The sequence below is a fragment of the Prionailurus viverrinus genome, chromosome D1 (genome assembly GCF_022837055.1).
Source record: "Prionailurus viverrinus isolate Anna chromosome D1, UM_Priviv_1.0, whole genome shotgun sequence".
Lineage (NCBI taxonomy): Eukaryota > Metazoa > Chordata > Mammalia > Carnivora > Felidae > Prionailurus > Prionailurus viverrinus.
In genome coordinates, this window is record NC_062570.1 from 20,195,582 (window position 1) to 20,218,802 (window position 23,221).

Below are 23,221 nucleotides of genomic sequence, written 5' to 3' on the forward strand. Positions count from 1 at the left end.
ACGGGACTTAAGGCTGATACGCTTTGCAAACACAATTCAGCATGTGTCGTGCAGATACGCTAATTCACATATCGCTCTTGGTTAAAGCCTCAACTTTTTTGTGCGGTGCCGATGCTCTCTGAGAACCTGCCCAGTTTCTTTGAGAGAGAAGCCGCAGCCCAGTCTAGCTCAGCTGTACTCAATCTGAGTTGCTTTCCTTCCTACAAACCCTCACTTCAAAGCAAGGAACATAATGTACAATTTTTTAATGGCTCTAGACCCAGGCACTCAGGCTCTCTGCTCTGCGCCTTACCTCAGTGTAAACACCTAATCAGGATTGCCCGTGCTTCATCAATAGCAGCCAAATGCAATTCGAGAACCACAAGCCTTTGAAGTCCTCCCGGCAAAGGCCGGTTTTCTAGTCTGGGATAATGACATGCCATGATTGCTGTCTTTGTTGTATCTTTTCAGTAGAGAAGCAATTATAGGCCCCAATTTAACAGAATAGACATTACGCAGCTTATGATGCTCAAAATGCAATTTCATTTGATCATTTTCTCGATTTGATTGGTATTAATAGAATGGTTCACAAAAAAAAAAAAAAAAGTAGCTGGCAGAGGTTGTGTCCCACTCCACTTTCAAAGAGATAACGTAGAAAGAAGCATGCTTTACTTGCTCGGAGTCTCTCGCTGGGGTGATTCAGACACGGAGTCCACCGAAACAGCGTGTGGATGGAAATATCACGCAGCCCACATTCTCTGGGGAAGGCAGCGTAGGGCAATGCATTTTTAATTTGCAAATTCTTTACCAGAGGCTGTGTAGGGGATCCCATTACTGGTCATCAAACCATCGATATCACCAGTGAAAAACTGAGTTAATGAAACCAAGTCCCCTTCCCAGAAGCCCAGGGAATCAAACATCCTAGTGGAGGCTCTAGGAGATCAACCCAACTTTTCCTCCAGGCTCCAGATAACGTTTTTGTCCAAGACATCGCTCATTTGAGGTTGGAAAAAGGATTATTTCCTTGCCTGCTTAGACAGCCTATTTAGACTCTTAATTTTTCTCATGTTTATTTGTTTTTGAAGGAGAGACAGAACATGAGCTGGGGAGGGGCAGAGAGAGAGAGGGAGACACAGAATCCGAAGCAGGTTCCCGGCTCTGAGCTGTCAGCACAGAGCCCCACGCGGGGCTGAAACTCAAGAACTGTGAGATCATGACCTGAGCCGAAGTCGGACGCTTAACTGACTGAGCCACTCAGGCGCCAACCCCCCCCCCAACTTTTTTTTTTTTTTTTTAAACTCTGTTGGCCTTCATTTCTCCTCCAGGAAAGAGATGATTTTACTTTTAAATGAGTGGTGTTTCCTTTTAACATCATGGCAACAAGGGATGGAAACCTTTACAGTAAGAGGAGCAAAAGCTGTAAAACCCTAATGCTTGTATAATCCCCTTGTGTTTCTTGAACCGGTGCCATGAGAGGGACAGAGACACGGGCATCATGACACAGTGGTTCCTGACCTTGGGTGGCAGCATTCATATTTCTTAACTATCTCAGTGCAAGTTACACTGTTTCACGGTGTTGGGAAGCTTTCCTTTCGCAGAGTAGGTCATCCTTCAAAATCTGCTGATCAGTCCCATTTGTAATCAGAAAAATCCCCATGACCCAACGGCACAAGTCGCTCCGTGTATTTGCCAGGATGGTTCGAGCATCAAGAAGTTTTGTTTTCATTTTTCTCCATTTTCAGATCAACCTCTAAGTACAGGCGCCCCGAGGAATGAGGTTATCTTTACTGTCAGACGCTGACTTATTAATATGTAACAAATATTTCCCCCTCTTCCCTGTATTGACTCTGCATGTATGCGGAGTACGGAGCAGCAGGAGAATGGGAACACGTGAACACACACAACGGACCCTAAACCCCATGCTTCTTCCTGCATTACACGGCTCGCTGCTCGTCACGCTACGCAGCCCACCAGGGACAATTTAATAAAACAAGTATAAGATCCAAAACCTAAATTTGAAAGTTATATCAGTTTTGAAAGGGCAAGCTCGACATTGACGAGCCATCGGGCACGGTGGCCAAAGGAACCCAAGCTGGGTAACCTGTCCCAGGACGAATGGCAAAGAAATCTCGCCACCGCGCCCGTGAATAAGAGGAGGTTTAGCAAAGGCATCACAGTCGGCTTCTATTATTTGGGGCCATCGTCTGAACGAGCCAAACAGTCTCATTTTGTTTGACTTACTCCATTATTTCAGAAGGAAGCAGGCTAGAAATTACAGGAAGATGTATTTCTGCTCTCATAGGAAGAAATTTTATAGCAACTGGGTGGCTCAGTGATGCGACAGTATGTTCACCATCCACGAAACAGGGATTAAGAGAGCTAGTGTTTTACTCCATGGGATGGTCGAGAGGACCAGGTCTCCTACAGAAAAAAAGGAATATTCTCAAGCCACCTTATGCCTTCTCCCCTCCTTAGTCCACAGAAGGTCTTTAAACCTACAGTGACACAGACGGGAGTGTGTTTATTTTGAGAGAGAGGGAGGGAGGGAGGGAGAGAGAGTGTGCACATGTGCACACACATGAGCAGGAGAGAAGAGCAGAGAGGGGAGAGGGAAGGGGAGAGAATCCCAAGCAGGCTGCACACTCAGGACAGAGCCCAACCCAGGGATCGATTCCAGGACCCTGGGATCATGACCTGAGCTGAAATCAAGAGTTGGATGCTCAGGGCACCTGGGTGGCTCCGTCGGTTAAGCGTCCAACTTCAGCTCGGGTCATGATCTCACGGTCTGTGAGTTTGAGCCCCGCGTCGGGCTCTGTGCTGACAGCTCAGAGCCTGGAGCCTGCTTCAGATTCTGTGTCTCCTTCTCTCTCTGCCCCTCCCCTATCCAAGCTGTCTCTGTCTCAAAAATAAATAAACATTAAAAAAAAAAAAAAAAAAAAGAGTTGGATGCTCAACCATCTGAGCTGCGCAGGCGCCCCCTGGGGCATGTGTCTAAATAGCAAATGGATGGTTTAGAAGTACTATAGTTATACTGGATTACCTCTAGAATCTTTTACCAACATTAAGACTGTATCACTGCAGGGGCGCCTGATATCTTGTCATTCCAACATCTGACTGAAGTTGAGAACCTCACTCTCCATCATTCAAATTCACTAAGTGCCAACATTACAAATTCTGCAACTCAAAGATGATATTGCTCTCTATGTTTTTACGTTTTTAATTTTTTTTTAACGTTTATTCATTTTTGAGAGAGAGAGACAGAACATGGGCAGAGGAGGGGCAGAGAGACAGGGAGACACAGAACCTGAAGCAGGCTCCGGGCTCTGAGCTATCAGCACAGAGCCCGACACGGGGCTCGAACCCACCAACCGTGACCCGAGCTGAAGTTGGACGCTCAACCGACTGAGCCACCCAGGCACCCCAAAGATGATATCTGTAATAAGTGAGTTACTTGAGCAAAATTGCAAAATATGAGGCTCTGGAATTAGACTGTTTGGTGCCTCTACTTACTAGCTGTTGATTCTGGGCAAGTTACTTAACCTCTCTGAGAGATGATAATCAGATCATCTGTTAATAGTTAATAGTTACATACCTGATATGGTAGTTAATAGTTACATACCTGATCAGCTTTAATATATTATAACTGATAGAATATATGCTAAGTGCTTAGGACAGCTACTAGCGCACCATGCACATCCAATGAATATTGTTATTTCTGTTGTTGTTGTCGCTATCTTCAAGTACAGTGTTATTTCACTACGTTAGTATCTCATTTGATATACTCGACATTTGTGGCTACATTCAGTTCAGGTAACTGTTTGAAAACTGGGTCCCCTGAGTATATATCGAACATTTAAAGTACAGGGCGTCTGGGTGGCTCAGTCGGTTAAGCGTCCAACTCTTGATCTCAGCTCGGGCCATGATCTCACGGTTCGGGAGTTCGAGCCCCACATCAGGGTCTGTGCCGACAGTGCAGAGCCTGCTTGCGATTCTCTCTCCCTTCTCTCTCTGCCCCTACCGCACTCTTGCTCTCTCTCTCAATAAATAACTTTTAAAAGTTTTTTAATTAAAAAAAATAAATAGTTTGACCTCAAAGCACCAATTCTCACATCGTGCCTACAGGAGGAAACGTTATTTATTCCCATTTTCCTTAGGAACAATCCAGGTCCCTGAACACCGAGATAGATCCTTGAACCAAAAGGAAAACACAGCCCTTCAGGGTCTCTTTCTAGGTTACACAGACGAGCCTCGTGGCTCTAAGACTAAGAAGAAACTTGTTAACATGCTCTCTCTGTTCTACCCTCTTAGATCTCCTACTCCATCAGTGTAACTGACAAGACGTCCATTCAGAATGCCAAAGAGACTGAAAACGCTGCCATTGATCCTGTAGACAAATGGCATCAAAGAGCCCAACAGTTAAAGGTTACTCGCTAGACTGAATTTTAAATGGGTTTCGAGGGTTACTGCTAAATATCAATAATATCCACCACTGACTTATTACTTACAGGTGTATTCTTTTTTTTTTTAATGTTTATTATTTTTGAGAAAGAGAGTGTGAGTGGGAGAGGCACAGAGAGGGAGACATAGGATCCAAAGCAGGCTCCAGGCTCTGAGCTGTCAGATGCTTAACCGACTGAGCCACCCAGGCACCTCTATTTACAGGTCTATTCTTATGCCTGAGAATAGTTACCCACCATAGGTAAGACTGATTTGTGCCCAGATGGGCAGAATTGCAATTGCTGGGTCGTAGGGTAGTTCTATTTTTATTTTTTGAGGAACCTCCATACTGTTTTCCAGAGTGGCTGCACCAGCTTGCATTCCCATCATTTGTTTATTTTATTTTTTTGAGGTTTATTTTTTGGGGGGAGGGGGGCGGACAGAGGATCCAAAGAGGGCTCTGTGCTGACAGCAGAGAGCCCAATGTGGGGCTTGAACCCACCAACCACAAGATCATGACCTGAGCCGAAGTCAGACACTTAACCGACAGAGCCACCCAGCAGCCCAGAACTCATTTGTTTATAACCCACTCCTGAATGAAGATAAAGAGGAGCCAAGTATCTCAAGGTCGTTAGACCTAACATGGCAGCAATACGGAGTGGCCCATGGGATGCTTCCAAAGGATTTGTTCATTTCAAAAGGATTTGTTAATTCCCTGCTGCATCCTACACACCAGTCAGGCGTTCAGCATACCAATGCTGCAGGCTGCCTTTCCTTTTCCTCTTCAACTACCCAAATCTAGTGCCTTCTTTCTGGATGGAAGACCATGGAACCCGAGACATGAACATCTCAAGAAAAAGACACCGGAAACAAGGTCCCGAGACAATTTAAATTTATGCACCCTCACTTTAAAAATACTGACAACTGATGGTCGTCATAATCATTTTTTTCTTTTTTTGATTTTTTTAAATGTTTCTTTTTGAGGGGGGGGTGGACAGAGAGAGAGGGAGACACAGAATCCGAAGCAGGCTCCAGGCTCCCAGCTGTCAGCCCAGAGCCCAATGCGGGGCTCGAACCCACAAACAGCAAGATCATGACCTGAGCTGAAGTCGGATGCTTAACCAACTGAGCCACCCAAACGCCCCATCATCATTATTTTCTATGGAAGCATCCTACTTGTGCCTAAGGTCTCTACTTTAAACCAACTAATCCCTCTTCACTCTACCTTTCCACATAGGTCTTGTCCTGAATCATTCTGTGCTGTCCTGTGAACGCTCCTGGGTATTCCAAATCCCAATTCCGTTGTGTATCCAGAACTAGACCCAGTACTTTGCTGACTAGTGTGAGGGAGCACATTCCCAATAGCAGAAGATCCTTTCCCAGGCATGGAACAGGTCACCAATAGAAAGAAATGCAAAGTTCTCCAATTAAGTAAAGCTTCAAAAAAAAAAAAAATGAAATAGGAGATTTGCTTTCTTGCCACTCTAAAATAACTCTTGGGGCACCTGGGTGACTCAGTCATTTAAGCGTCTGACTCTTTTTTTTTTTTTTTTTAATTTTTTTTTTTCAACGTTTATTTATTTTTGGAACAGAGAGAGACAGAGCATGAACGGGGGAGGGGCAGAGAGAGAGGGAGACACAGAATCGGAAGTAGGCTCCAGGCTCTGAGCCATCAGCCCAGAGCCCGACGCGGGGCTCGAACTCACGGACCGCGAGATCGTGACCTGGCTGAAGTCGGCCGCTCAACCGACTGCGCCACCCAGGCGCCCCTAAGCGTCTGACTCTTGACTTCAGCTCAGGTCATGAGCTCACGGATCCTGAGATCAAGCCCCAGATCAGGCTCCATGGTGAAATCACGGAGCCTGTTTGGGATTCTCTCTCTGTCCCCCACCCCTACCCCACTCATGTGCATGAGAGCTCTCACTCTCTCAAAAATAAACTTAAAAAAAATAATAATAATAACTACTGGGACGCCTGGGTGGCTCAGTTGGTTAAGCATCCAGCTCTTGATTTTGGCTCATGATCTCATGGTTCAGGAGAACTCTCTCTCAAAAATAAACATTTAAAAAATAATGAAATAACTCTTGACTTTCTAGGCAAAGGAAGGACAGGGTATGTAGGATCTTTGACTAGTTAATGTCAAGCTCCTTGTAATCACATCCTAAATAACTTCCCACCTTTCCAAAGACCTATTGTTTTGGTTTGGGCTCCAACACTGTCAAGACTTCTTGACGTCTTTTGTTCATCTGAACACAGAACCCTCCCTTCCTGATGCTATAAATTAGAGCCAGTTAATACGTGTGCTCTAAGTTTTCTTACTATTATCCAATGGAATTTCTAACCCAAGTTCAAAGTATTTGTGTTTCATTGTTAATAAACACAACAGACACTTCTCAACGTCAGAGCTGATCCTGGAGCCCAGGCACAACCCTCAGGACGCCAGGGTCGATCGGGGTCACTAAGGACAAGAACAGCTTTTGTTTTAAAGCAGATGAACCTTTGGTTAAGACGACCATGCATCCTCCTCTCTGCTTATGGCATAGCAACAGGAAAGCCGCCAAAGAGAAACAGCCAGACACTGCCTTTTTCGGGGTTGGGGGCAAACTACCCTTGGATGGCGCGGTATGAACAAACGTTAATAACGAAGTGCGGATCTTACTAAGAAATCATCCTCCCAGCGTGAGGCACCAGGATTCCCCGACGCAAACGCTGTTCCGATGGACGAGGGTGTGTGTGGGCCAGGGAACCCTAGTGCCATTAAGCCGTTATTCTGAGTGCATGTGGCATGGACCGGTTGTGAGTGTTGGTAACAAAAGAACCCCGTTGAGAGCAGGATAAAATAGAGGATTTCAGCGCTGATGGAGATTAAATAGCCTGAGAATGGCTTTGTATATTACCTTGAGGGAACTCAGGTCTTGTGACCTAAAAAGTGACACCTGGCACCTCAATTGTAGGGAAATAAATCTTCAGGAAACCACACAGCTCAAGTAGTCTGCTCACAAGGTGAGAGAAATCACAGCAAGCCCGTAAATGTCTTCCCTTCTGGGGACTGAAATGCCATCTCTGGGCACTTACGCTCACGTGAATAGCGGATTTAACACTCGAGACAATTGAAGTTTCCTCAAATGAGGAGTCCTCCGCCTTGTTGACAAAGCCCCCTATGAAGAGTACTACTGTAATCTGAATCGTCAGCAGCAAAGGTGGGACATGATTACAACCAAGTGGTAACCCAAGATTTTGGGTCTGGGACCCCAGAGAAAGAATTCTTGGTAGCTTTTTTCCCCCCCTCTTTGTCGGTGGGAATGAGGAGGGAGGGCTAGGATGGCAGCAGAAAGAATTCCTGTTCGCTTATTTTTCTAGCAACTAAAAGGCTGGACAAGTTTCTTTTTAATTGTTTGTTTATTTTGAGAGAGGAAGAGAGCCGGAGATAGAGTGTGAGCCAGGGAGGGGCAGAGAGAGAGGGACGATCCCAAGCAGGCGCCTCACTATCAGCACAGAGCCCCACGCAGGGCTCGATCTCACTCGAGACTGTGAGATCATGACCTGAGCTGAAATCACGAGTCAGACGCTTAACCGACCGAGCCACCCAGGCGCTCCAGAACAGACACTCTTCTATATGACACTATCAGCATCAATAAATATTTAGAGATCACAGCAAAGGTGATTTTTCTTTTTTGCCTTCATAAACAGGGATGACAGCCATGAAAAGAGCCACCGTGTTTCATTAACACACTGATACGACTGTAAAATAGCCATTTTCTTCTGGGTCCACTTTAAGGAAGGATGCTCTTGGATTATCTATTTGCAGAGCCTCTGTGCCCACATTTCTCCCGTGCAGCTCCATATACCACATGGAAGGAAAACTGTTTTTCTTTAATGTTTATTTTGAGAGGGGTTAGGCGGGGGGGGGGGGGGGGGGGGGGGGGGGGAGGAGACACAGAATCCTAAGCAGGCTCCAGGCTCTGAGTGGTCAGCACCGAGCCTGATGCAGGGCTCAAACTCATGAACCACGAGATCATAACCGAAGTCAGATGCTTAACCAACTAGCCACCCAGGTGCCCCTTTCTTAACTGAAATACAAAAAAAAAAAAAGGAAGTTTTTTCTTTTTTCGAGTACCAAAGGTAAAAATGCAAAGTTTAGACGAGCTAATCAGAGCCTGGCCAATCCTCCGGAAAGCTCAAATTCTGAGGAGAACATAGTCTAAATTTTCAGATAAGCCATTCTCACTTAAAAATCTGACAATGCAAAGTAATATTGTATGTTATCGTGTTAAATTTAACAGTCTCGACCTAATCATTATAAGGAGACTTCATTAGAAATAGAATGCCAGAGGCGCCTGGGTGGCGCAGTCGGTTAAGCGTCCGACTTCAGCCAGGTCACGATCTCGCGGTCCGTGAGTTCGAGCCCCGCGTCAGGCTCTGGGCTGATGGCTCAGAGCCTGGAGCCTGTTTCCGATTCTGTGTCTCCCTCTCTCTCTCTGCCCCTCCCCCGTTCATGCTCTGTCTCTCTCTGTCCCAAAAATAAATAAACGTTGAAAAAAAAAATTAAAAAAAGAAATAGAATGCCATTTATTATTACGGAGAACAGGATGTCCTAGTAATTCTACCAGAAAAGTGAAAAAAAAGTTGAACTCGCTGCAGTAATTTAATCATTGTTCATAGCAAGCTTAAACAATTTGAGCAAAAAAAAAAAAAAAAGAAAGAAAAAAAAAGGTGTTTCTCCCCCCTCGAGTGATCCAGGTAACTTGGATTTTTCAATTAACATTGCATAGATACAGGCCATAGAGATTTTTTAGGTGTTCAGAAAGGAAAAAATATGGCACAGGTATATTCCACACTGATGCATATGGTCTTTACTATTTTTACTAAGCATTTAATCATTCTTTTCCAAAGGCCTCTTAACTCTGCTAGTTTTTCACAAAGTAATGAGTGCTTTATTCCTTGGAAAAGATTTCTAAATGGCTTAGCACAATATAGTTACATAGTGTATCTATTATACCAGGAGTACATTTTGTTGTTACAAGACTTTGAAAAGCATAAAGACCTTTCTGAAATTGAAATATTTCCCCCAGATGTTTGATTGCCTAAGTACAGGCTATATTAAGGAACTGAAGCAAAACAACCCTTGTGGTTTCACAGATGTCCTATCACAGTGCAGACTCTTTTATAATCCTCTGAATAAAATCTAATTTGTTTCATCTGGTGAAGAGGTCATTTCTAGCTTCTGACCCATATGAGTAAGAAGATCTGATCATCTAAATTGTATCTCCTATTAGATTTGTACCTTGTTGGTAAGCAGATCATTGATGTCCCCTCTGGTTAAGATGTTTAAAAATATTCGTCTTGGTTAGAATAAACTTGCATATTTTGGTATAGATTTGCACTTTCTTTGTAATGCAGCCCTGTAGAGGTAAAGCCCCTTTCCCTCCCCACCCTGTGGTGATACATCGTTTTATATTTGAAGTCAAAGACTAGTCCTGAATATAAAGCCCATTCTAAGCTCTCTTCTTCTTTCTAGAAAATTCATAATCTGAAATTGCCAAGAGGAATTAATCACTCTCATATCCTGAAATTAGGAAAGGTCCCCCCCTCCCCCCCATTCATAATCTCCTTTCGATTCTGTGGTCACTTTCCAGAAGTCTTAACTGGCAATTTGGAAAATACTAATATAAATTGTGAAGCATGCTGATCATTTAGCTTTACGTTAACCAAAGGTCTCTTTTTAGAATCACCAAGAACACTGGTCTCAATGTGAAAGTGCAAAATCAAACAACCTACTGAGACGTCAATCTTCTGAAACCACCAACGGTCAGCAGCCTTCCAGAAAACCAGCCAAGCGCAGCATCCGGAAACAGCATCAACGCCAGCGTGGCCTGAAGTCTTTGGTGACTGAGGAGCTGGCCGTCTGTCAGGGAAACCAGAATAGCACTCCCAGACAGCAACCAAACGAGAATAAGCCCACTGATCCTTCAATAAAGCACGAAACAACTGTAATTACGAATGCCCCGAATGATGATTTACAAGACTCAAGTGCACTTAGGAGCCGGGATCCCAAAGTAACCTCCAACAAACTTGGCCCAGCACAGCAGGCTTCTGATAAGGCATCGTATAACAACTCTACTGGGTATCAGTCAGTGACGGATGTTCACAAACAAAGAGGACACGAAGGCCAAGATGAGAAAAGACCGTCACACCAGCAGCCACACATCCACACTCTTTCCAATGTGGGCTTGAACCACCTAAACGAGCTTAGTAAGAGACAAGTGCCCCTGAGCCAGAAAGGCTCACAGTCTGTTCCTACAGTAAATGTTAATGGATCAACCAGAAATAAGAAGCAACCCAAGCAGATTTACACAGAGACGAAATATAAGAACTTAGAAATATTATGGTAAGAATTCCCTTTTCCCAACTTTTTCCTAGAGGAGCTATGAGAGACCACTGGAGACAGGAGAAGGCGTGGGTCATGGGGACGGTCAAGGGAGAGAAAAACATCGCCTAGCAATGTCCTTGGCTCTGATTTCTGCCTCACATAGCCCACTTTCGAGGTATTTCTTTTCTTCTTCCCAGTCTCCTCTACTTTTCCCACTGTAGTTAAGCCAGAAGTTGGAGGGATGGGAGGAGAGAGAAGGACCCGGTGGGGGGAAAAAATATCAGTATATTTTGAGGGTTACAAGTAATGTTTGGAGGAAACGGTCTCCAACGTGGTTATCCTAAGGAAATATAGGTATGCCCCCAAATACCATCATTTACCAAAATGACAACAATAATCCAACAATAAGAAAACGTTTAGGTTAATGATGGTATTTAATGTCACGCAACCATTAAAAAGCTTTGGTTATAAAGAAACACTTTTTTTTTTTTTCAACGTTTATTTATTTTTGGGACAGAGAGATACAGAGCATGAACGGGGGAGGGGCAGAGAGAGAGGGAGACACAGAATCGGAAACAGGCTCCAGGCTCTGAGCCATCAGCCCAGAGCCCGACGTGGGGCTCGAACTCACAGACTGCGAGATCGTGACCTGGCTGAAGTCGGACGCTTAACCGACTGCGCCACCCAGGCGCCCCAAAGAAACACTTCTATAGGGGCGCCTGGGTGGCTCAGACGGTTAAGGGTCCAACTTCGGCTCAGGTCATGATCTTGTAATTTGTGGGTTCGAGCCCCACCTCGGGCTCTGTGCTGACAGGTCGGAGCCTGGAGCCTGCTTCAGATTCTGTGTCTCCCTCTCTGTCTGCCCCTCCCCCTGCTCGTGCTCTTTCTCAAAAATAAACATTAAAAAAACCTATTTTAAAGAAATACTTCTATAAAAAGCAAACAGTAAGGTGCAAATTTACACCAAAGGAGTAGGAGCTCTACTATGCAGAAATAGGCACCAACGAGGAAAAATGCATCAAAATGTCCATAGCAGTTATTTCTGGCAAGAGAAATTGGACTTATTTTTAATGTCCTGTGCATACTTTCTGAATCTGAATTGTTCAAGTTCCCTGCGGTGTAGATGTATCGCTTCCATCATCAGACCAAAAAAAAAAAAAAAGTTATTTTTAAACTCACATCAGGGGACGTGTGCCGATGTCATTCAATCGAATGTGTATATTACACACCAGATATGCACTAAATCCAGTGCTAAAATGCTATATAGAAGGTTCAAAAGTAGTGTGATGCCCGGGTGCCTTCAAGGAGCTTACTTTCAAAGTAGGTAGACAATTTTGCATGTCTGAAGTAAGAAGACATCTCAGTGCTTCACCTGGAGGTATGGAACAGTCAATAAAATTCAGAACTGGCTTCCTAGAAGAGATCGTGATAGGTAGCAGGCATCCCTGTCTTTTTTCCTGACTTTAGAGGGAGTGCTTCTAACATTCATACCATTAAAATATTTAACTTTTGCTAGACAGGGAGGGGAGACAGGAAATGTCTCCTATTCCTGTTGCCAAGAGCTTTTATCACAAATGGATACTTAATTTTATCAAAGACTTGTCCTGCATCAATTGAAAAATTTTCTCTTTAAATCCTTTAAGGTAGCTACATATATTAACAGATTTCCTTTTTTTTAAAGTTATTATTTTTATTGGAGAGAGACAAAGAGAGCATGAGCAGGGGAGGGGCAGCAACAGAGAGAGGCTCTGTGTATGGTCAGCATGGGGCTTGAACCCACAAAACCACAAGATCATGACCTGAGCCAAAATCAGGAGTCGGTCACTCAACTGACTGAGCTACCGAAGGTGCCCCTATTAATAGATTTCCTAATGTGACATCATCCTTTTATTCCTAGGATTAACCTAACTTGTCACATTGTATTTTTAATATGTTGCTTAATTTTTTAACACTATTTAGAATTTAACATTCACATGCATGAAGTGAGGTTGGCTTAAAATTTTCCTATCTGCCACTAGCCTTATCTGAATGGGTTATCAAGACTATACCAACCTTATAAAACTAGCTGCAGAGTATTCCCTCTTTCTCCATCCTCTAGGACACTTGATATACAATTGGAATTCTCTATTACTTGAAGTTTCATAGAATTTTCCTATAAAACCATTTAGATCACATGTATTTTTTGTTTGGCTTTGTTCGGTTTGTGGGCAGATTTTCAACTTTAATCTCTTTATGTTTACTGTAATAATCATATTTGCATTTATTTCTACCATCGTAATTTGTCCATCACCCTGTTTCTATCCTTTGTGTGTGTGTGTCTGTGTCTTTTATTGAATAGAATTGTTACTTTTTCCCCTGATTTGGAAATACGCTTTGTCTATTTTGAGTATAGTTGACGCACAATGTTAGTTTCAGCTGCACAACTAGTGATCTGACAAGTTTATACATTATGCTACGTTCACAAGTGTAACTGCCCTCTGTCCCATCACATTGTTATTACAGTATCATTGACTGTATTCCTTATGCAATGATTTTTATTCCCGTGACTTATGCATTCCATAACTGGAAGCCTTGTATCTCCCTCTCTCCATCACCCACTTTGCCCAACGCCCTACCTCCTACCCTCCGGCAACTGTCAGTTTGTTCTCCGTATTTACAGGACCAATTCTGCTTTTTAGAGTTTATAGATTTCATTTATGAGTGGAATCCTATGGTATTTGACTCAGACTTCATTCACTTAGCATAATGCCCTCTAGATTCACCCAACTTAGGTTTTTGAAAAACTTACTTAGCCAGGCAAAATATTTCTGTTCTCTTCCAGAGCATATTCAGAATCGCTGGATTGTTTCAATCCAATCGCCCTTTGAGTCACGCATCTTTCCTTCAGCATCTTTTGTAGTTCCTAGGTCTCCAAAAGTTAAGGCTTCTTGTAGAGAGTGTTTTAAACTTAACTGTTTATTAATGTCTCTGCCTCACCATTTTTCTTCCATTTGACTCTTTCTTCCTGAGGTAGAACTTTTGGAAAGGTTTTCAGGAAGGGTAGGTCACTGCTAAATCTACCTGAAGGACCTTTACTCTCTATCTTGAATTATAGTTCAACCTGGTAAAGAGCTGGAAAAGATTTTCCTATCTCCTGGTTTCTGTTTCTTTGAAAAGTTTTTGTCAGTATAATTATCATTCCTTTTGTTTTTCTCTTTTAAGGCTTCCCCCTTTGTTTTTGGTATTCTGAGGTTTCCCTGTGTTAGGTCTCGACATGAAGTTTTTAATCCTGCTTGTGATTCCTAAATCTGAGGATTCATCGCTTTCATAAATTCCATAAAACTACCATCCATTTTCCCTTTGATTATTATGTACTATTTCCTGTGAATATTTCCTGTCTCAGTAAATAGTTACTCTGTTTTCCCTCCAGGAACACCAAATACATGCATACTAGATTCTGTTATTCTAGACTCTGGGTCTCTTTAACGGTTTCTTATTTCATCTTTTATCTATCTGTACTTGAGAAATTTCCTCCCACCATTTTCCCAATGCACTAACTTTCTTCAGCTGAGTCTAGTATGCACTTTAATCAAAATTTAGTAAATTTCAATAGTGGTATTTTTCATGTCTAGAATTTTTATTCGGTTCTGATTAAAACCTTTTTTTTTTTTTTTTTCCAAAATCGGTTTCTCAGGGTTTTGATTCCTTCTCTCAGGTCTTTAAAATCTCGGGGCGCCTGGGTGGCTTGGTGGGTTAAGCGTCCGACTTCGGCTCAGATCATGATCTCACAGTCCGTGAGTTCGAGCCCCGCGTCGGGCTCTGTGCTGACAGCTCAGAGCCTGGGGCCTGTTTCGGATTCTGTGTCTCCCTCTCTCTCTGACCCTCCCCTGTTCGTGCTCTGCCTCTGTCTCAAAAAATAAACGTTAAAAAAAAATTTTTTTTTAAATAAAATCTTTAAACATGCTTCAGAATGTTATCTAGGGGCTCCTGGGTGGCTCAGTGAGTTGAGAATAAAGATCCTGGAGTCATGGGATCCAGCCCTGTGTCAGGCTCATGAAGCCTGCTTAGGATTCTCTCTCTCCAGGGTGCCTGCCCAGCTCAGTCGAGTAAGGGTCTGACTTCGGTTCAGGTCATGATCTCACCTTTTGTGAGTTTGCGCCCCACATCGGGCTCTCTGCTGTCAGTGCACAGAGCCTGCTTTGGATCCTATGTCCCCCTCTCTGTCTCTGACTCTCCCCCACTCATACGTGTTCTTTCCTTCAGAAATAAAGATTAATATTTAAAAGGAGATTCTCCATTGGGATGAGCACTGGGTGTTGTACGGAAACCAATTTGACAATATTTAAAAAGATAATTAAGAAATTAAATTTAAAAAGATTCTCTCCCCCTCTGCCCCCTTCCCAGCTCACACTCTCTAAAACATAATAAAAGTTTTTTAAAATGTTAAAATTCTATTATCAGAAGGTCATAGAAATCCATCACTGTTTCTTGTGTGTGTGCATGTGTGTCTGTGGACTCTTCTACTTAGTGGTTTATTTCCTCATATATTCTAGGATTTGGGATTGTGAATGTATGCTTGGCTATCTTGTCCAAAGACACGTAGGCAGGCTAGAGAAGGAGGTTATCCCTCCAGAGAATTTTTTTTTTTAATGTTTATTTTTGAGAGAGAGAGAGAGAGAGAGAGAGAGAGAGAGAGAGAGAGGGAGAGGGAGAGGGAGGGGAAGGGACAAAGCGAAAGAGAGGGAGCCACAGAATCCGAAGCAGGCTCCAGTGTCCGAGCTGCCAGCACAGAGCCCGACGCGGGGCTCAAACTCAGAAACCGTGAGATCATAACCGGAGGTGAAGTCGGACACTCACCAACTGAGCCACCCAGGCGCCCCAGAGAACTTTTATATTTGGTTCTGCCAGATACAACAGGGAGAGCCCTCTTCTAGGATCATTTTTATGTTAATTTTTTTGGTGCTGGAATCCACGATTGTGTGGAGAAGGTAAATTTGAACCCCAAACGCTGTCCCGTGGAAATTCACAAGGAATTTTTTCTCCACTTGAGAGCTTAGACCAAGACAAACAGGCTTGCTTTGCAGATTCTCAAGGCTGGTGACTTTCACTAACCCAACTTTTTCTTGAAGACGTGGCTCTCCAAGGCCTGTATGCGGGCATCTCCCTTGATTCCCCATGCCACACGGGGCCAAGATTTCACATATCCTACACCAGCGTTAAGTGTTAAAACTCAAGCCCAGGGGCGCCTGGGTGGCTCAGTCGGTTGAGCGTCCGACTTCGGCTCAGGTTATGATCTCACGGTTCGTGAGTTTGAGCCCCACGTCAGGCTCCGTGCTGACAGCTCGGAGCCTGGAGCCTGCTTCCCATTCTGTGCCTCCCTCTCTCTGCCCCAACCCACTCGCATCCTGTCTCTCTCTCAAAAATAAATGTTAACAAAACAAAACAAACCTCAAGCCCATAGGTGCAAAACTCCCCACCAAGAAAGCCATAGCTTTAGCTTATCCAAAATCTGCTTTACTTTTAGTTCCTTTTTTGTGTGTGGTCTTGAAGTTTCCCTGTCTCTCTTATCAATTCTACTATGTATTCACTAAAAAGATGTTTGTTCCAATTTAACCCGACATTTCCAGGCATTTTATAGTGGGAAGGTCTTTGACGTTTCCAAGGGGCGTTTGTTGTTTTTGTTTTTCGATTTCGAACGCACTAAATGCAAGTCCTCAAACAAGAGCCAAACTCCCCTAAAGAAAAACTAGGAGGATTTTAAGAGGTTTAATGTATTTATGCAAAGATTCAGCTGAAGGTCATGGGTTTGATTTGGAGAGCGATGAATACCTCAAGTTCAAAAAGACTTTTCTGCTAAACGTCCTATATACCCAGGTATCATTAACAGATTTGTGGGTTGTGTGCGTGTGTGTTTTTTTCTCTCCCCATTCAGGAAATTCCATTCTCCCTCTGACAGCCAGCCCGTCAGAGCTTCTCCGGACTCACAGCTCGCTCAGATCATGGAGCACCATCAGCAGGCCTTAAAGCAGCTGACGGAGGTGCAGCCTAACGAAGGGGCCTCGCCCAGCGTCACATTTCCACCTATCTTGTCCAGGGTAGAAAGCGAATCCCAACTCAGCGCGGGGACAAGCCAAAGAAACCAAATGAAAGTGGGTCGGAGCAACTCCGAAGGCTATCTCTTTCAGCTGGAAAAAGGAAAAAAGCACAGGAAAAGCAGCAGCAGCACCAAGGTAATAAAAGCATTTTTTACCAAATAACCTTTCAATTCTGGTAACGCAGGCGGGCATGGCCGTTCCCTTACGCCCAGCCCCGAAACAGGTCCTTCCGGGTGGGCCCAAGTCCCGAGGCGCTTCTTGATCTCATCCGTCCCTGGCTGCCGCCTGAGATGTCCCTACTTTGTGCCTCATCTCTGGGAAGGGTGCACCTTCGCGGAGAAGCGAGAGTCCTCCTTCTAGCCCCACGTTAGACGTCACACGCTTGGGTTCCTCACACCCCATTTCAACCCCTAGCCTAGGCTGAGTCTCTCCGCACGTGCTCGTATTTGAAAAGAGGAGACAAAGTAGGGCTGAGGGAGTCTGTCACTGCATTCTACCCTCTCCATCCCGCTGTCCCTCCACCCCGGGGAACAATTCTTGTCCTAATCCCCGCCCCCAGCTCCTGCACCCCAAGACCCAGGACCAACCAGTGACTGGGCTTCCCTCAGCAACACTGGCTCATGTCTTCTGAGTTCTTTGCAAGAGAGTCACCATTATGAGCACCTTTGCTCCATTTAAATCTTTCGCATCCAGTCTGTAGAGATAAATAAGCGGAAAGGGGCAGAGGGGGGATTCCTAGTGGAGTCTTTCCAGGAGGACCTGAAGGAACGTTGAAGGAGCCTTCTTATGTCCCGTGCGTCTCTCCACTGTTGCAAGTAATAAAAACCCCTCAGGAAAGTCACTGGCTTCGAATGTCAAGTGGTCAGGAAACAATTGGAAAGTGCATTCCGGTTTACAGGGCAACAGGGCAAGACCCAGTGGGAAGCAATATGGGAATGTGGTGACTGGGTTCCCCAGGAATAGACTCTGAAGTGGAGATTCCTTGCAAGAGGCTTACTGACGAGTGCTTCTAGAACCACCCCTGTAAGGGGGTGGGGGGACAGGGCTGGCTGAGGGAGTGTGTGCCCATGATACAGGGGCGGCAAGAAGCCTCTGAGAGGCCCACAGGGACTCTGAAGTTGGGATGGCCCTTTAAAGGTACAGGACCCACATGGACCAGCCATTGGCTATTGACTGTCCCTGGGGAAGGGCTGTAACTTTGGGTACCACAGCGCCATCTGGCTGAGGGCGGTTCTTAGGGAGGGACCCAACTGTGAGCCACAGCAGACAGCACTCCCAGCAAGTGGGGGCATGAGTGCCTCGGTCTAGAGGGACCCTCCCTAGAAGGCAGTTTAGGGCATCAAACCTTAGCTCAGTTCCACATAGGTGTCGAATTCCTATTAGGAACAGTGGTAGGTGCCAGGGTGTAAAGAAAATGAGCCACGGCCCCTCCTCGTGTAGACACACATGAAAATGGCTTCAGTATAATGTTGCACATAAAAAAAAAAAAAAAAAAAAGGAAAGAAAAGGAAAAAGAGGTATGTGTGGGCTGCACTGAGGAGCACCAAGGAGTTTGGGGGGAGGGTGGCGGGGTTAAGCAGAGCTTCAGAGGATAATTCTGAGCCAAGTTTTATTTCCTTTTCAAGTTCATTTATTTTGAGAGGGAGAGAGGGACAGAGGGACAGAGGGAGAGAGGGAGAGAGAATCCCAAGCAGGTTCCACACTGCAAACACAGAGCCCAACGTGAGGCTCGAACTCACAAACCGGGAGATCGTGACCCTGAGCTGAAACCAAGAGTTGGATGCTCCACCGACTGGTTAAGTGCCACCCAAGCGCCCCCCTGAGCCGAGTTTTAGATGATCAACAGTGAACAAGAAAAGACAGAGAGCATTTCAGGCAAAGGGACCGGCCTGAGCAGCTATTATGAAGCTGGAGACACCGTGATGCATGCTGGGAACTGCCAGCACGTCAGTGTTGCTGTCCCTGAGACAGGGAGCACGGGGTGTGGACAGATGCAGGTGGAGCAGTAGGTAGGGGCCAGGTCTCACAGGAGCCTGCTTAGCATATGGAGAAGGACTTTATGCATATTTAAGAGAAGAAAAGAAAGATCTGCTTGGGGCAAAGACGTCAGCGGTTGATGGGTAGGAAACAGCCCAGCCAGCTCCTTACAGCTGCCACCTTGGAGGCCTGTCTACCTCGGGACTCTAGCCCCCCTCATAACCCTGGCGTCCCTGCCTCAGCTCCCTCACGCACCCCCACCCCGCGGCTCCTTGGACTCCTTGTTCTGACCCTACTCCCTCTTAGCCTCGGTTCTGCAGGGGGTCCCTAATCCCTGCCCAGGCCATGGGAACCACAATCAGCGGCTTGGAGCTGGGAAAAGCCCCAGACTCCCTGTAAATAAGAAGCAGCGTGTTTCTGGGATCCCAAGTTCCTTCTTTCTCTACAGAAACATCATTACGTGGTAGTTAGGTTCTGCGGTAGGATTAGCGCTGTTCTCAAGTCCTTCGTAAATAGAAGGGGTCTTGCAGGCTAGACTAGGAAGGCAGACACCACGCAGGCTATTAGGTCTAAACAGAAATCCATTCAGAGCTTTGGAACCAGCACATTCTCAGGGTGTGGAGGGCCTGCTGACTCGAGGGTTGACAGGTTACCAACGGCCTAAGCCATAGCTCCAACACACTCCTCAGAAGAGGATCTTCTGCGTTAGGTTTCTTGCCAACTAGGGGTTGTTGTTAAAAATGCAAGCTTTTAGGGACACCCGGGTGGCTCTGTTGGTCAAGTATCTGGCTCTTGGTTTCAGCTCAGGTCATGAGCTCACAGTTCCTGGGTTCAAGTGCCGTGTTGGGCTCTGTGGTGAGCGTGGACGCTGCTTGAAAATCAATGAATCAATCTCTCTCTCTCTCTCTGCCCCTCTCCCATTTGCATGCATGCGCTCTCAAAGTAATTTGTTTTTAAATGCAAGCTTTAAACACAGTTCTTATTATTTAGCGAGAGAAAGAGCAGGAGGTGGGGAGAGGGGCGAAGTGGGGAGAGGAGGGACGGAGAAGGAGGGAGAAAGAGATTTTCATGCAGGGTCTACACTCTCCACAGAGCCCAATGCAGGGCTCAATCCCATGATCCTGGAATCCTGACCTGAGCTGAAATCAAGAGTCAGATGCTCAATTGACTGAGCCACCCAGGCGCCCCTGGACTCCATTCTTAGTGAGCAGGGTTAAGTGGAAGTCAGACTCAGCCATTCCCGATTTCTCAGCTCTCTTAATACTGGTGTCCCTTGGGCAAGTCAGTAAGTCACCTGAGCCCATTTCCTCACATGCACAATCAGAAATGGTTCCTTCTTTTTGCAGATTCGGTGTGATAATTACATGAAACGATGTATTAAACCTTAGCTTAGGGGCTTCCGGGTGGCTCAGTCGGTTGAGTGCCAGACTCTTGGTTTTGGCCCAGGTCACGATCTCACGATTTGTGAGTTCAAGCCCCGCATCAGGCTCTGCACCGACAGACAGAAGCCTGCTTGGGATTCTCTCCCTGCCCCTCCCCTGCTCACGCACACTCTCTCAAAAATAAACTTTAAAATCTGGGGAAAAAAAAAAAAAAAACCACCTTATCTCCGTCCCTAGTGAGGAGTAGACCATCAAATCAATTAGTTGCCTTTTCCTTCTTCCTTCCCTCAGTAACCTAAATTCAGGTCTTACAGAGGAGAGGGGGAGGAGAGTACCTCCGTGACAGTGTGTGTCCCTAGAAGTCTGAGAGCATGGGAGGGTATGGAAGAGGAAGGAAAAAGAACTTTCAGTTACTGCCGCCCAAACCCTCTTTCCAAGTCAGAGAAGCCCTTCCCTTCCTGCTCTCTTTCAGGAATGTTAACCATCCACCCGTATCCATTTTCTCGCTCCAACACCTTCAACCTACATCTGACAAATGCACAGAAGCGCCCTTTGTCCTTTAAGCTACTCCAGAAGCTCAAATGATTTCGAACAGAGCTATTTGTATAGGACAGCAGGTAGCCGGGGCACCAGACGGGGGGAATCATTATCCGGGTCATGCCCATTTGCTAGTCGCAGCAAATCTTGTGGTTTCCAAGGGAATCGACTCGAAGCACATTAAAAATGTGAGGATTTGTAAAGCCAACGGGCCCACGCACCATTCCCCTTCCCCTGGCAGTTCTGAGGGGACTGACTGATGAACACGAAGCATTGTCCGTGCTGTTAAAGCCAGACGTCAGGCAGCAAGAGACTGACGCAGCGCCTGGGACGACAAACAGCATAAAAGTATCTATCTCAACCCGCCACAAAAACCACTGCTTACAGGGTTCTCCGGCAGCCGAGCTGCAGTAATTAACTCGTGTGTTTGTTGTCACAGACAATCTGGGTATTGCTGCTTGACTGCTTCTAAGGAGAGGTTTATTTGGATTAAATTTCACAACCACAGAGCAAATTCCCTTCGCTTGCTGTTCTCTCCAGTATCTGAGGCATTGTTTTCCATTGTCCCGCTTTTGAGTAGCCTTCCCCTGCTTATACGTCTGAGGAATGTTCTGGAGAAAAGCCCTGCCGTGTCCCCCACAGCAGGGTACAGCGTTTCAGAGTTGAAACAGGTCCTCGCCAGACAGTCAAGGTCATTTTCAATTCACGCACACTTCGCCCCAAGTTTACAAGAAAACATCACTCTTCTAGCTTGTGAAGGGTGATTAATTACCGGCAGAAATATGCCATCAGGACAGTCCCGTGCCATCTTCTGCTAAAGGGGCCATCAACAGTGGACAGCAGTTCAGACGGGTGGGTCTGGTCTTTGCCATCACCAGGCGGGGCCAGGGATAGCTGAGGTCAGCTTGGGCACATCTTATGCAAAGACTAGCAGCGCGAACCCCATCAGGGGTGTATTGAGAACAGGACTGTATTCCGCCCCCCCAACCCCGTGTTTGGAGACCTAACAGGGCTATCATTGATTTAATTTTCAGGGTGTATGGGGGGGGGGGTGCTATTGTGACCTTTTAGTCTTGTAACAGCCAAGGAGAACTAAATCAAAGTAAATTCTGAGGATTATTTTACTATAAAAGCCTTTTGAAGAGACAGAAAGCAGATTAGTCGTTGCCTAGTGCTGGAGGTGGGGGGCCGGGGTGGGGGGCGGGGGAGGAGCGGCTGCTAATGGGTACAACTTCAAATGGGGGAGTTCTGTGGTATGCAAAGTCAATTTCAGTAAAGCTGTTAGGAAGATTTCTGATGGAAAGAGATCAAATGGAATTACAGCACTGAGCGGCAATCAAGATTACTTGAGGCAAACTTAAGCAAATCTAGGATTTTTCATCGCCAGTCACCCAGAGCAAACTTCGTTACGAAGCATGTTCTCTCTCCCTTGAGAAAGGTCTCTGGCTAGAGGCAGCCCGATCCCGGAAAAGGAGTTTGGAGCATTTGGATTCCCCCTCCCCTCCGGGCCACACTCTTTACTCTGTAAATAGGTAATGCTAGTCCCTCCGTGTTCTGTTTTTCAAGGACAGCCAAGATGTAGATTCTGGTTATTCGACGGGATAGTAAAAACCGGGGGAACCCAGGAGCAGGGAGCTATTATTCACGCTTCACAATGTATCTTTTAAAGAGTCCGTGCAATGATTACGGTTAAGCTGCTTCGCGTTAAGTTTGTGATTTCTGGACACACTGATCATTTCTCATCCGTTTTGGACAAATTGGATTTAGGACTTGGATAGGAGCGAGGTTCTCTCCGTTTTCATTTCCGGTTTACTCTGGCAAATAGGAATTTCAGCGATTGCAAAACAGGTCAGATGATAAAGAACAAGTTTGCGATTGCCACGTAGAAGATACGAGGGTTCATTCACCTAGTAATTAGCAGAGATTTTTAAATGTGATCACACACAGGGCAGTCAAGGCTTGCACAAAAAGGCCTTTCTTACACATTGCTAATGGAAGTGTTCATGAAGGACCTTAAAGGTGTTCATGATTTTGCCTCAATAATTCCACTTCTGTTAACTGATCTCAAAGCAATTCTCACAGTAGCCCACAAACAACGCTCACTGCCAGGACATCTTAAATGGTCGACATTTAGAGGAATAGCTAAATAACGCAACTATAACCAGAAGACAGAATGTTATGTATGGAAGTCATTTTTGGAAACCAATGACGGGGAAACGCAGTATAATGCTACAACGCTTAGTGAAGGGGCCCCTGGGTGGCTCAGTCAGTTAAGCATCCAGCTCTTGATTTCCGCTCAGGTCATGATCTCGTGGTTGTGAGTTTGAGCCCCACTTGGGGCTCTGTGCTGATCAAGGAGCCGGCTTAGGATTCTTGCTCTCTCCCTCTGCCCCTCTCTCCAACTCACGCATGTGTGTGCTCTCTCTCAAAAAAAAAAAAAAAAAATGCTTAGTGAAAATATCTAA

General features: G+C 45.4%; 1 protein-coding gene across 4 annotated transcripts in view; it reads left to right on the top strand.

Moving 5' to 3' along the window:
* The window catches only part of JHY (junctional cadherin complex regulator), a 61,125-nt gene that overhangs the window by 31,682 nt on the left and 6,222 nt on the right, over positions 1-23,221 (top strand). Inside the window, exons 4-6 of one of the 4 annotated variants that reach the window (XM_047824231.1) lie at positions 4,288-4,401; positions 10,143-10,804; positions 16,698-16,995. In XM_047824231.1, the coding sequence (XP_047680187.1) occupies positions 4,288-4,401; positions 10,143-10,804; positions 16,698-16,995 (1,074 nt within the window). Of the gene's footprint in view, positions 1-4,287; positions 4,402-10,142; positions 10,805-16,697; positions 16,996-23,221 lie in introns of those variants that run through there. The other 3 variants (XM_047824232.1, XM_047824233.1, XM_047824234.1) reach the window with 3 other exon arrangements.